The sequence below is a fragment of the Frankliniella occidentalis genome, unplaced genomic scaffold (assembly GCF_000697945.3).
Source record: "Frankliniella occidentalis isolate FOCC.00 unplaced genomic scaffold, Focc_3.1 Scaffold105, whole genome shotgun sequence".
Taxonomy (NCBI): Eukaryota; Metazoa; Arthropoda; class Insecta; order Thysanoptera; family Thripidae; genus Frankliniella; species Frankliniella occidentalis.
The window spans coordinates 461126-473872 of NW_026267234.1; the positions used below are offsets into that span (position 1 = coordinate 461126).

Consider the following 12747-nt stretch of genomic DNA (forward strand, 5'->3'; position numbering starts at 1 on the left):
AAGAGAATACTACAACGAATTAGAACAATTATAAATCAATTTTTTGTGATTTTGTCTCTTATTTAGATTTTAACTTTACTTATTGTCCATTAAACTAGGTAATTTATTAATCTTTTCAGTATTCCCTTGAGCCAACAATGGGGTTTTTCTGAGTGACTCGGCTGTTTGTAACACTCGCAAGTAAGTGGTGTAGGGGTTTCCGCATGTCGAATGAAAAGTTTCAAACTCGAATGTTGTGAAGAGGCTCGGGCCAGTAGCCGCGCGCGTCCGCACGGCGTAGACGTCAGCCACGCGCCTAATCGGGCCCGCAGTGACATCCGGCCCGGTCCAAACCAGGACCGCAGACAGCGTTGCGCAACGCCCCACAGTCTGTCAAACGTTCGGAGAGCCACATGAGCGGGGGCGGCAATCCACGATCCTATTAGTTGTCTACGATTTTGTTTCGTTTCAGGCAGCAGTAATGGTAAATGAGATAAAAAGGATAAGATAATTGTGTATCAGAAGAGGTGAGATTAAAAGAGAAAAAAACACACTTTGCGGGGGAAAATTATGGAAATTTTATTTCGAGAGGGTCTTAAAACGTTCCAAAACAAGTTAAAAGTTTTGTGAGCTTATAATTTGGTCGGGCAAAATTTTCTTTTCTAATGTTCTCCGCTTTTGTCTTTACTACAATTTATCTGCAGTGTGCGCCATTGACAAAGAAGGAAGTCGACATAAAATGACATTGTCATTTTAGGTTGTTTTTTTCCCATCTTTATCTTTTTATTCAGCCGATAAGTGGGCTGACAACTCGGGAGCGACTAGGCAGACCGTTGGATGCTATTCAAGGACTGCTCTGCCGACGCATCTCCGAACACAAAACGCATTGCGTGAATGGCCATAACACTATGCATGGGCCCGGCCGGGAGGCGCGCACATGGGCCTCAAACATTGCGGGCGTGGCGTGGCGTGGCGTGGCGTGGCGTGGCGTGGCGTGGCGGGGCGGGGTGGGCCGGGGCGGGCGCGCCTTCTTGCACGGCACGCGGAGAAATGGGAGGCAGCAGCAATATTGCTATGTGGGACCTCTTGCCCATTGACCATGACCTCCCGCCACCGCTCCATCACCGTGCCCGTGCCGGCCAGCAGGCCCGGGCAAGTAGGCCCAATCCCTGCCGGTACTCTCTCGCCAACACACTCTATTTAAAAGGAATCTTTCCGGCTCCGGTTTGTTCAATACGGGCAGCAACATACTACTAGCTTTAACCAGCCATCGTCATTTCTTTTCTTTTCAAAAAAACAACAAAATTAAATGGATAGAGCATTTTCGAATCAAGCGCAGAAAATGCGGAAAAATTAATAATGCAAAAAGTCGCTAGAAAAGGAACAAATACACGACACGTCGCGATGGGCGTTAGGTAAGCGGCTCTCCATTATGCACGGGGACGGGTATGCCGGTCACGTTGTAGTTGTTGTATGCAACGGTGTGGCGGGGCGTAGCGTGGCGCGGCGAGGGCCAGGGATCCTCAACAGGTCTGCCTGGCCTGCGATGCTGCTGACCAAAGAAAGGGCAGAGATGCGCGCTTTTCTGGTTTGGCCGTAACTACTCGGAACAATATGCCGCGGGATGAAGCGCCCCAGATACGATCGTGTACAACGTTTGAAGCCACGACAAACCAGATACGTACGAAGATGGTCTTTTCACGTGCCCGGCGTACTATGATAATGACTCAATTCACAATACAAATTCCTGTTGGAGGCATTAATTTTCGATTGCAGGATACACAACAACATGCCAGAGCCGACAATCAGAGGACCCAGCGACCAGCGACATGCCGACAAGCAACGCTCATCTCTCTCTCTCTCTCTCTCTCTCTCTCTCTCTCTCTCTCTCTCTCTCTCTCTCTAGGTGCTAATTGCTAGACATACCGCCGAGCAGGCCCATAGCGCAGAGCAGCGCACTGCAAGAGCACGACTGCCATATATGAGTCACATCTCGCTGTATTTGCTCGAGGAGTCCTTGCAGAAAACACTCGGGACATGTGAGAATAAGACACGTATAAAATGATTTTAACTTTTTGAAATTATTATTATTTCCATCCTGTTGCGATTTGTTTGACGGAGCGCCTCAATGACGACACGGGGGATTAGTTAACGTGACAGGTGCGTTTACCTGCCGGCCCTCTCGGGCCCCTCGCGCCGACGTAGAGGGATGGGAGGGAACATCGGCTACATGCTCGGTGCACTCCGGGGGTACACTGCCGCACCTTATGAAGGCGAAGAAGACTTTTATTTTCAACGTAGTTTACTAGAACGTCAAGCCCCGTGAATTTATTTAACACACTTGACTGACAAACTGAGAAACAATAACTTTTGAAAGGTGGTCGTATCAAAGTAAAAACTATTGTCAACCTAAGCTTGTACACGAATTTACGACAGTGACAGGATAGGTAAGACTCCCAAAAATCCAACAAGTTTACAAAAACATTCTAAACATTTGGTGTGCATTTTCACCGCACCGAAATGTGAAGTTGAGCTCATTCCCGGACCTCGTGTCGGGATCGCAGGTCGCGGATGGGCTTTGGCTTGCGCGGCGGCAGGCCCAGCCCATGGCATGGCCCATGGCGGCGGCTGCTCTGCCCTGCCGCCGCACTCGCTACATTCTTGCATGACAAATCATTACGGCGCCGCGGACCGCGGAGCAGAGCGCCCCGCCCCACCCCGCCCCGCCCCAGCGGAGCCCGGCGCATTCCCTGCAATAACCCTCCGCGGAGGCTGCTCATTCAACATACGCGCGCCCGCTAGATTAGAAAAAAACACTGTACGGATCTATTTTTTTTTTAAATTCCAGATCAAACGCCACCGGCAGCTGAAATGTGCTTCTATTAACCATCAAGAATTCGGTCAATAAATTTCGGTGACAGCGAATCTTTCGCCAAAGAAATGAATCAGAGCGGATTCAATTCTATTTCGAACCATTTGCAGAGAGCTATAACGATGTCTAGAAACTTCGACAGAAACAGTTGTTTGCGTTGTTTGCGCAAAATTATAAAAATTTAAATGTCGGCACATATTTTCTTAACTGTTGTAGACAAATTTCCAGTTCAAACAATAAGAACTGTTAGGCTTGTCTCAAGTCGCGTAGTTTGAATAAATAGCAGGCACGCGAAGCTCCCTACCAACGGCTCTACTCTGGAATCTCGCAAATAGTTACATAAACGTGCGGCAAGAAACAGCCGTTTTATATTTTGCAGAAAATAAAATAAAAATAAATAAAAATAAAAGCGATCTACGGTATCGGCTGCTTGGCAGTCAATTGGCCGCATTACCCCGACTGGCGTTATACCTCGGCGGCACGCGAGCGCCCGGCTGGGGCGGGGCGGGGCGGGGCCGAGCTGAGGACATCGAGACATGCGAGGAGAGCGCTCTTCACACCGCCCTGCCCGGTCGGTAGCGTGGAGGCAGAGCCAGGGGGGCGCGTCCCGGGGCTGGACCGGTCGGAGGTGTAAGGTGATCGTGTAAGTACCGGCCCGGTACCCCCGGGCCCGGCCGGCGAGCACCTCGCGCAGGAAGGTACCTCGGGTGCTTATAGAGAGTAGGTTCACGTATCGAACCATCCGTCTCTGCCATCATCATGGGAGGGGAGCTATAGGTAAGGGGTTCAACGGCCTGTGCCCAAGACTCCATAACCCTTGCTCGGATGCAAAGCACGGACTAAGGGTGGACGGGGGAAAAGAAATGGACCGCACTAGGACATATATGACGAAAGCGATGTGTAAGTGGCCCCTCTGGAGCACAAACACCACCGCCAGCACGTCGTCCTTGCCAAATCGGCGCAGTATGTCATATCGGAGAGAGAGAGGGCCCCGGGCGACAGAGGTGCTGTCATATGTTTACACACATACAGACACACGCCGCAGCGGCTGGCATAAATTATGTAATTCATCCACGACTACGAGAATGTAGCCGAGCCGAGCCAGGTCGAGCCGGGCCGAGCCAAGCCGAACAAAGCTTAAGAACAGCTATGCGCGCCGCGAGTTTGCGCCATAAACGGAGTGGACGAGCGCGAATTAGCGGCTCAAGTGAGAATGATCTCACAGCTCTACATGACCTGCCGGGCCGTGTCCCGCCGGGCCACGCCGCGCACAGCTGCGGTGCGGTACCGGCCAGGCCTGCCCGGCCACACTCAACCTGCCTGCCTGCCCAGCCCGGCCTCGCAGCGGGGTGCCAAGAAATTGGAGCACTCCGTCCCGTTTAGACCATGACCATTACCGATATGGTTAGCCCGAGTTTTGACTCGGGCCGCGCGCCGCCGGGGCACACGGTACGCGTTGCGCGCAGGCGCGGTGACCGATTGCCGCGGCCGGTCCGGCCCGACGGAATTCATTGCCGCATCAACGTTTACGAGCGTGGCGTGGCGCGGCGTGGCGCACCCATCCATGCCGTTCACCGCAATACCACGTGACTCCTCTCCCGCAGCAACCACTCCCGAAAAACGCGCAATCAGTAGAGTATCATCCACTTCTCGGCCTGAAGAGCGTGTTTGAGTTGGTCTGTCTGCCGCCCGGCTGGGAGCCGCCTGCGGGGTAGGCCGCACGCCCGCCGCCGTGCCACGCGGGGCTGCCCACCCCCCGGCCGGCAGGCGCGCCACCCTGCTGGCCTAGCGCACCTATCAGAGCTGTCGGGGCGGCTGCCGGGGTGGCGAGGGTCAGTGCGGGCCGGGCGGGTCGGAGGTTCCGGGGCGGCTCCCCGCGGGCCGCAGTCGTCGTGGAGTGCAGCCGCCCGTCGGGTCCAGGACACGCCGCTGGGGGGTCAGGCCGCACAATGCAAGGTCAGGCGGGCCTCCATCGACACGCCCGGCACCGGCGGCCCCGCCCCGTGCGGCGTGGCGTGGCGTGGCGCGGCGTGGCGTGGCGCGGCGTGGCGTGGCGCGGCGTGGAGTTTAGCAGCCAGCTTTATATAGGGCCCTGATGCCGGCCGGCCGGCCAAACAAACGGCCAGCGCGCGGAAACGGCCGAGATTGGCCAAGATAAGCGAATAAATAAGTTTAATGAAATATCACCTACATGATAGCGCTTTAAGGCGCGGACGTTAGTTGTTCCCACGTTTAGTGACTTACGGCCCTGCGGAGCCTGTCGGCCGGCGCACGAGCTTTGCATTACGACTGTCACTGGCGGAGATGGTACCGCCACCGCCGCGACGCGACCCCCGAGCCGCGCCGACCGGGGCCGACGGCCGACGGCTTGTCCGAGAGCGGGGTTGCCCACGGCTTGGCTGATTTGTGAACAAACCCCTGCGGTGCGGCTATGCGCACTCGTCGCACCGGGTGGACAAGTTTTGATTTTTGCAATTAAGGACCCCGGAACAAAAACCACTGAAAAAGTATAGCGGACAAAAACGACACTCTTTGCGTTGCAGAGAGCACACTACGGCAAACTTTACCAGCCCAGTACAAGTTCATCACCTCGGTGAGCCAGGCAGTGATCGGTCGCAAAGGTATGCCCAGTCCCACCCCACCAGGCCACGTCCTGCCCGCCGCCTAACCCACACTGCCACGCCCCAGCCGGATCCACGTCGGTGGCCCCCGTCCGTCCAGAGCCATCTGCGTCATGAGCACTAACAGTTCGTACGCAGTTCACATGGAATCGCCGTACGTGGCGTTCTTTCTTTTAATGACAACAACACGAGTTAGCGTGAGTGTGACAAACATACTATCCAGGGCAGCGAAAGATTAACCACTACTAAGAGAGGCAATGTGTCCGGGTAATAACAGTGCGATATATCGACCTCCACATGTCAGTCCGGCACCAGCTCCGTGACAGTGACGGCATCAGGTGCCGGCCGGCCGCCGGGTCCTGGCGCAGCAGCCTCACTAGTTGTCTCCCTGCGCCACCAGGGGGAGGCACCGGGCGCGGAGCACGCGCGGCGTACCGAGCTCCAGCCGGGCGCCGCCAGGTGGCGGCAGACGCGTGGGGGCACTAGGGGGAATGACTCACGACAAGACGTACGTCACGTAAATGGGCTACAGTTAATTCCAGATTTTGCCCAAACTCCGTACATTTCCGTCTCATCTATGTAGGTGACCATTGTCGATCTTTTTATTCCTGAGCAACGGGGTACTTCAGGGAAGCGAATTAATAGAAATAAAGGTTTCAAAGTTGGACAGAAATTGATGGAAGAAGTTGCTCACATCGAAAAATCGAAGAAACCGCCCATTCCGAGTCAGAATAGTACAGTTGTTTGAAGCTCAGGCGAAAAAGTGACTAGCATTCGTTAGGGCAAAATTGGAAATTTACACTTGCCTAAGTCTCCTTGTGTCAATTTGTGAAAGAGACGACTGTTTCAACATGAAGCAAGCCAAGTCTACAGCAAAAGTATAGCTGACCAAATAATTTAAACTGTCACTATTGTGGGTTTTTAAGCCAACGCCAATCAAACTGCTTAAGACATCATAAGTCGCCGTCACGGCCCGCCGAGCAGCAGCAGAAGCAGCGACCTGCTCCTGCTGCTGGATCCGCGCGCGGATACTCCGCAGCGCGCGCGCACTCGCGGCGATACTCCGGGCGCCAGGTGGGGTCCGCGCTCAGGTCCGCGTCCACACCGCCGTCTGCACGCACTCGCTGAGGTGGGCTAAGACCGCGGTGAGCTGTCCGCTTCCCCCGCGGCGCCTTCCTGGAAAGCCGTCGTCGCGTCCGTCAGCGAGGAGCCCTTCCCGCGTTGTTGCCCCACGACGTCGCCGCGGTGACTAAACACGCTGACGCGCTCGTCGCGGCTGGAGCAAGCCTCCTCCTGAGAGCCGCACTCGCGCATCTCATTCCGCCACCAGGACGCGGCCAAGGGGCGAGGGCCGGTAGTGTGAGGGCGGACAGGGAAGCGCGTCGCGACGCTCATCCCGAGGCCCTGCTCGGCTGTGTCACCACCAGCGACCGCCAGCGACCTCCGGGAAGGCCGGCCGGCCAGCATGCTGGCCGCGGGCGAGCCGACCTGCGCATGTGCGGTGCATCACTAATTGTCCGAGACGACGACGACGACGACGACGTGCAGAGGGAAGCGGCTGTGATTGACATTTCCAGCGCGGCGTCCAATCGAATCCGAGCCAGCCGCTCCACAGCGCGGCGAATGCTTTTATTTCCCCAATCGTGACGGCGGCGGCGTGAAATAACAAAAGTACAGCACACCGCACGACAACTCTTTTGTTTTCGTCCGCGCGAAATTTAGAAGCGACTCGTAATAATAAAGGTTAATAAAACGGACTGGTTCATGTGCAAACGAGGTCCGGAAACAACGGCCGACGTGCCTTACGCCCTTAGGACAACAACCTGGGCGTGACCCCGGACACTCCGCGGGGGCCCCGCTGCGGGCCGCGCCGGGCCACGCCCGCCACGCCACGACGCCCCGCCCCACGACGGTACGAAGCCCAGGGCAGGCACGCGAATTTTTAATGGACTAGCGTGGCGTGGTCTGCTGCGAGAGATCGACCGTCATGTCGAGATCACATGCCGCGCCGCGCGCACCGCCCCGCCCGTCAGGTATAGGGCTGGCTAGGCTGGCAGGCCAGCGCCCTGCGCGACAAGCAGGTCGGGCCTGCCCAGCGGGTAAGGCGGGGAGGATAAGGTGTGGGATGGATAAGGGTACAGTATTACACAAAAGCAGTACAAACGATCGGGTACTCACCAGCTCGGTGTTGCCGGACACGGGCACGGGGGCCGCCTCATAGCGTCGGACGCTGATCACTTGATGTGCCGGACTCACCACCTCCGTCATTGTCGCTAATCATTTATCCTGGAGAAAGAAAAAAAATAAAAATAAAATAATTTGTCAATCAATAGATTACGAAAGATATACAGGGCACACACATGGTGCGCTCGGCTGTTATTCAACTGCAAAACCCTCACCCGCACCTCGCGAGCGGGGTCAGACAAGGGGCCAGCAACGTCTCCCAATGGCAGCTGGTGTCGCGTTGGCGCCGGGCCCCGAGACGCCCGCCCCGCGGCACCACCCCTCTCCGTCACGGCCCTCCTCCTTCCCTGACACATTCTTGGGCGCAAACAATGATGCCTCTACGACCTTCCGATTTGCAAGTCCACCACACGACGGCACTGCCGGCCGCAGGAGGATGGAGTGTCCCTTTGTGAGTGACTCGCCCCGCGCCAAGGACACGCCACGACATTCGTCCTGTTGCCGGCTGGGTTCAAATAGACGTCCTGAAAGCGGCGGGTCCAGCAGGGTGGCGCCGCCGGTGCACTTGTGCTGCTGGTGTCACACACCGGCTCGCTCGTAAAGAGCTTTGAGCGGCGGGCGGCGCTTCCGCTTAGCGGGCGGGGCGGGGCGGGGCGTGTGCGAACGAAAATAAAACAAACGCGGGAGGTGAAGTGGGTCAGTGCGGCGAGGTGCGGCGCCACACCTTAGGAAAAAAAGGGGGCGCATGAAAGCCCGCGTTTATGGCGCTCCGACTAGGTTACCGCCAATCTACGGGACCTGAACAACAAAAACGAAATCCGATTAAAACTGGTATATTGAAGTAAACTTTAAAAGATCCATGTATACGAACGACATGGTTCAGTTGTTTGCAGTGGTGTTGAGCTGTAGAATATACCCCTCAGAAACCCGTACGCTAGCGGGATATGATGACCACCAGGAGCAGGTAAGCGTCACAGGCACGCAGAAAAACCAAAGCAGAAAACAAACAAAAACAAGTCGCTCTAAGCAAATGTTTGCCGTTAGCTGTAAGCGGTGGGCGCTGCCGTGCTGCCAGCAGGTGTGTCCCCCGGAGCGACGCTGGGTCCCCACGGACAGCCGCCGGCGGCGCCGCGCGCGTTTGGAGAGAGCATCGTTCACCCGACAGGTTCGCAAAGTAGTATCTTCCCTCGGAGGGCCCGCCACAACCACCGCATTGCGTGCGGTCGAGAGCCCCCCTAGGGCCTCGGTAGGGCCCAGCGGGGCAGAGGGCAGCTGCGAGCGTGCGCGTCGACCCGGCCCGAACCCGCCGCGCCCACCCCGCCCCACCACGCCACTCGCGACAGGTATGCGTCAAGGGGGTGGCGCCGGGTGGGCACAGCTTCCTCGGGCGTGTCGAAGCGCCCGTCGCGCAGATTACTGCACTTCTCCCCCCCCCCCTCTCCCACCTGGCCCCTACTGCGCCCGACGCGCCAAAACCAAAACATACCCTACTGAATCTATCAAGATGCCAACAGTTTAACGAAAAAAAGCAACAACATGCAAAAACGCGGGACCGTTAATGTCATTATTTTTCTGGTCGTGCGACACCATGATGACTCAAAAGCCGGTTCTCCTACACTCCGCTCCTGCTGCTCGCGAGCAGGGGATTAGCGATATTGCTCGATTACAACGTATCGCCCAGCATATAATTTGTCTCCGGCTTTTTCTTTATGTTTCTCCTTTTTCTGTCATTTCCACACATTTCCCCCGCCGGCGGTTTCTCACACCGCGTGACACCCACGACAGCGCGGGCGGGGTGAGCGACCCAGTTCTAGTCCGCAGCCCTGACGGCGCGCGGCCGGGATCGGGGAACCCGAGCCGCCACGACCCGCGGTCGCGGCGCGCGGATCAAAATACGCGACCCGCGGAAAATTAAGTGCGCGGCGAGGACCGTGAGTATTCGTCGCCGTCTGTGCCGTGGGTGGCCGAGCGCTGTCCCCCACCGCGCCGCCCTATGAGCGACTTGTTCTCTAGGCGTTATACTTTGCTTTTCACGCGTCGTAAGGATTAAACAGACAGGCGGTACGATGATCTAAGCGCGGTCGCGCGCGCAGAGCTGACGCGTCGTGCTCTGCATACGAGTGTATGCCCGCGCCGCCCCGCGCCGCGCCGCCGAGCCCACTCTTCACAGCAGTAACTTGCGAGTGTTCCTCCCCCTTCCCCCTCCCCCCCCCTTCCCCGCCCCGCCCCGCCGGCTCATATCCACACACAGCCTTAATGGAGCGCGCCTGTCGCGACAATTAAAAGCGCCCTGATTAGAATACAGCCCGACGGGACAGGTTGGCATTTGGGCGGACTGACTGGTTGACATTATGAGCGCCTTTAATCGCTGCCCGGCCGCGGCGGCGATGCGTCGTGAGCCGAGCCTCCCACACGGGGCGGGGCGCGCCGGCCGGGGCACCAAGGCCGCGGCAAAACCGAATTACGGAAAATGATTGGAGAAAAGAACGCGGGGGGCTTGCTTTCGACTATAGATGAAAAGCGCACCAACAAACGTTATATTGAATCGACAAAAACTACGGCCTCTAGTGAGTGCTATAAACTAAAAGTGTCACACCAGAACACAAAGACAACAACGCGCGCGAGTGGACTACAATGTACGTTAAAGGCACTAGTCATGCCACCTCAACGGTGGCGCATTTAGTGGTTTTAACCAGGGGCACAAAAACGTTAATGACAGTCATCAACTCCCTGCTTCTGATGTCTCACACAATGAATTCCGGAGAAGAAAGTTACGACGTTTCTACCTCAACGTTATGTTGCAAAAAAAGGGAGTTATGAGGTGTATGAAGTTACGAGTGTGTGACGTCGGCCAGAGAATCCGCACTTGTGGAACAGTCGAACAAGAATGTAGAACAATGGTTGATTTAATTTTCTATAGGGCGGTTATACGCGCCTTTTATCGACACCCCCGTCCCCGTTTCTTATCAAAATGATGCTGATGTTCCTTTAGTTTTATACGGCAGCTCCGCACGCACTTTTGCGCTTCCGTCACGGCGGGCCGGGGCGTGACGCAATGCCGATCGGGTCCGCCGCCGCCCAGCATCGCGCCGGTGAAAGGGTAATCCGAGAGCCGTTCCCACGCGCGGCCCGCCCGGGCCGTGTGTCACCTTCAAATCGGACGATAACCATTTCAGAAAATCAAACGTTGCTGACGTAACAATTACGATAACATGCGGCGTAGCACCGCCGTGCAAAGAGTAGGTTTAGTATCCAATGTCCTCTAGTGATGTCACTTCCAATATTTGGAAAGTTTTGTAAGAGGTAGACGGAGAGCTTTTCCTCGTCCCCTCCGTTGTCCTGGCCATCGTCGTGTCCTTCCCCCGGTCCTGCCCATCAAACCCGCCGGCGGGTCTCTCCCAAACCAGAAATCGGTGTCAAGGGGTGAGATCATCGGCCGCCAGCCCGGCGCGCGCGTCTCCACGCACTCGGAAGCAAAACGGTCTTTAAAAGATACGACATGGTTGCCATTTCGAGTCCAAGCTGCTCTGGCGCTGCCTCGGCGCGGAGGCTACCGTGCGAGATGGCTGCCGGCTGCCGCCGCTGTCAGACAAATTGGCTGGATAAACGGCGGGGACGTGAGAGAGGTTCGATCGGCGGCCTCCATTATCAGCGCGTGACCCGCTCCGTCAGGCCGGGGGCGCCTGCGGGCCCCGGGGTAGGCACCAGGCAAGCCCGGCGCTTAGGGCGCCTGCGGGCCCCGGGGTAGGCACCAGGCAAGCCCGGCGCTTAGGGCGCCTGCGGGCCCCGGGGTAGGCACCAGGCAAGCCCGGCGCTTAGGGCGCCTGCGGGCCCCGGGGTAGGCACCAGGCAAGCCCGGCGCTTAGGGCGCCTGCGGGCCCCGGGGTAGGCAGGCCCGGAGGACACCTCAGCGCTGCTCGGCGACCTACCCAGCGCCCGGGGCGCCTGCGGACCCCGGGGTAGGCAGACCCTGAAGACACCTCAGCGCTGCTCGGTAGCCTACCCAGCGCCCGGGGCCCCTGCGGACCTCGGGGTAGGCACGCCCGCGCGACACTCCTGAAATGCTTGGTGGCCTACCGCGAGTCTCGCAGGCGCTCCAAGCACGTTGGGGAAAACAACAACATGAAAACAAACTCATAATATTTTTGACCGACAGTGCTAAATGTGAAAGAAATTGGGCGCTGCTAAATGGATTACTTGAGAATCATGCATAGACTAAGATCCATAAATTATGACTCGGTGAGTTGAACGCACGGGAGCGGCGATAGCGAGCAAACCAATGGCGCTCGCCACTCAATTTCCCCGGGCCACGGCCGCGCGTCCTCTGACACTACACTACACGCGCACCCGGCCCAGCGCACCACACGGACCGCACCGCACGCCTGATTCGGTGACGTGCGCGTTTTTCACTCTGACAGGTCGGCCGGCACCCCTGCCCCGCCCCAGCCCACGGCCGGGCGGGCGGGCCAGCAGGCATCAAACCGACCCGCAGTAGCAAACAGAAGCGATCCTAGCCGTTCAGCATCAACACCAGCCAATGTCGTTAAATTTATATCAACTGTAAAATATGAGTCACTTTTCCGCGATGAAAGACGAACAGTGCATGGATGACTTTCGCACTTTACATTGAGGAGCGTTGGGAGGGAGCGGGGAGGGAGAGGACACATACACGACAATGCTATCGCGCGTACCGCTCAGCCTTGGCGCTCTGTTCTCCCACAAGACAACTCCCGGAATGGAAGTTCCGCGACCGCCTCAGGGTTGACAACTGTACCACCCGCGGGCTTGAGCGAGTGTATGATGGAGGGGAGGGAGGGAGGGAGGGAGGGAGGGAGGGAGGGAGGCTGAGAGAGAGCTAGACTGCTTGGCGAGCGAGCATATATATTTTTGCAGTCGCGCGCTGCAGTTTATTGGGCGAGGGCAGTGCACAGTGGGCCGGCTCGGCTCGGCTCGGGGACCTTCTAATGCAGATGGGGTCCGAGACTCCGACACGCTGGGCCGTGGGCGTCCCGAGCAGCCGAAACGGCTGCGACCGAAAACGCTCGTCATAAACAAGGGGGAACGACGCGCGTTCTGAACGCATTCCTCGCG

General features: G+C 57.4%; 1 protein-coding gene across 3 annotated transcripts in view; it reads right to left on the reverse strand.

Moving 5' to 3' along the window:
* Positions 1-12747, reverse strand: part of LOC127749890 (uncharacterized) — a 65234-nt gene that overhangs the window by 36377 nt on the left and 16110 nt on the right. For all 3 annotated transcript variants that reach the window (XM_052269855.1, XM_052269857.1, XM_052269856.1), the window contains one exon: positions 7651-7758. In XM_052269855.1, the coding sequence (XP_052125815.1) occupies positions 7651-7740 (90 nt within the window). In that variant the 5' untranslated portion in view covers positions 7741-7758. The remainder of the gene's footprint in view (positions 1-7650; positions 7759-12747) is intronic.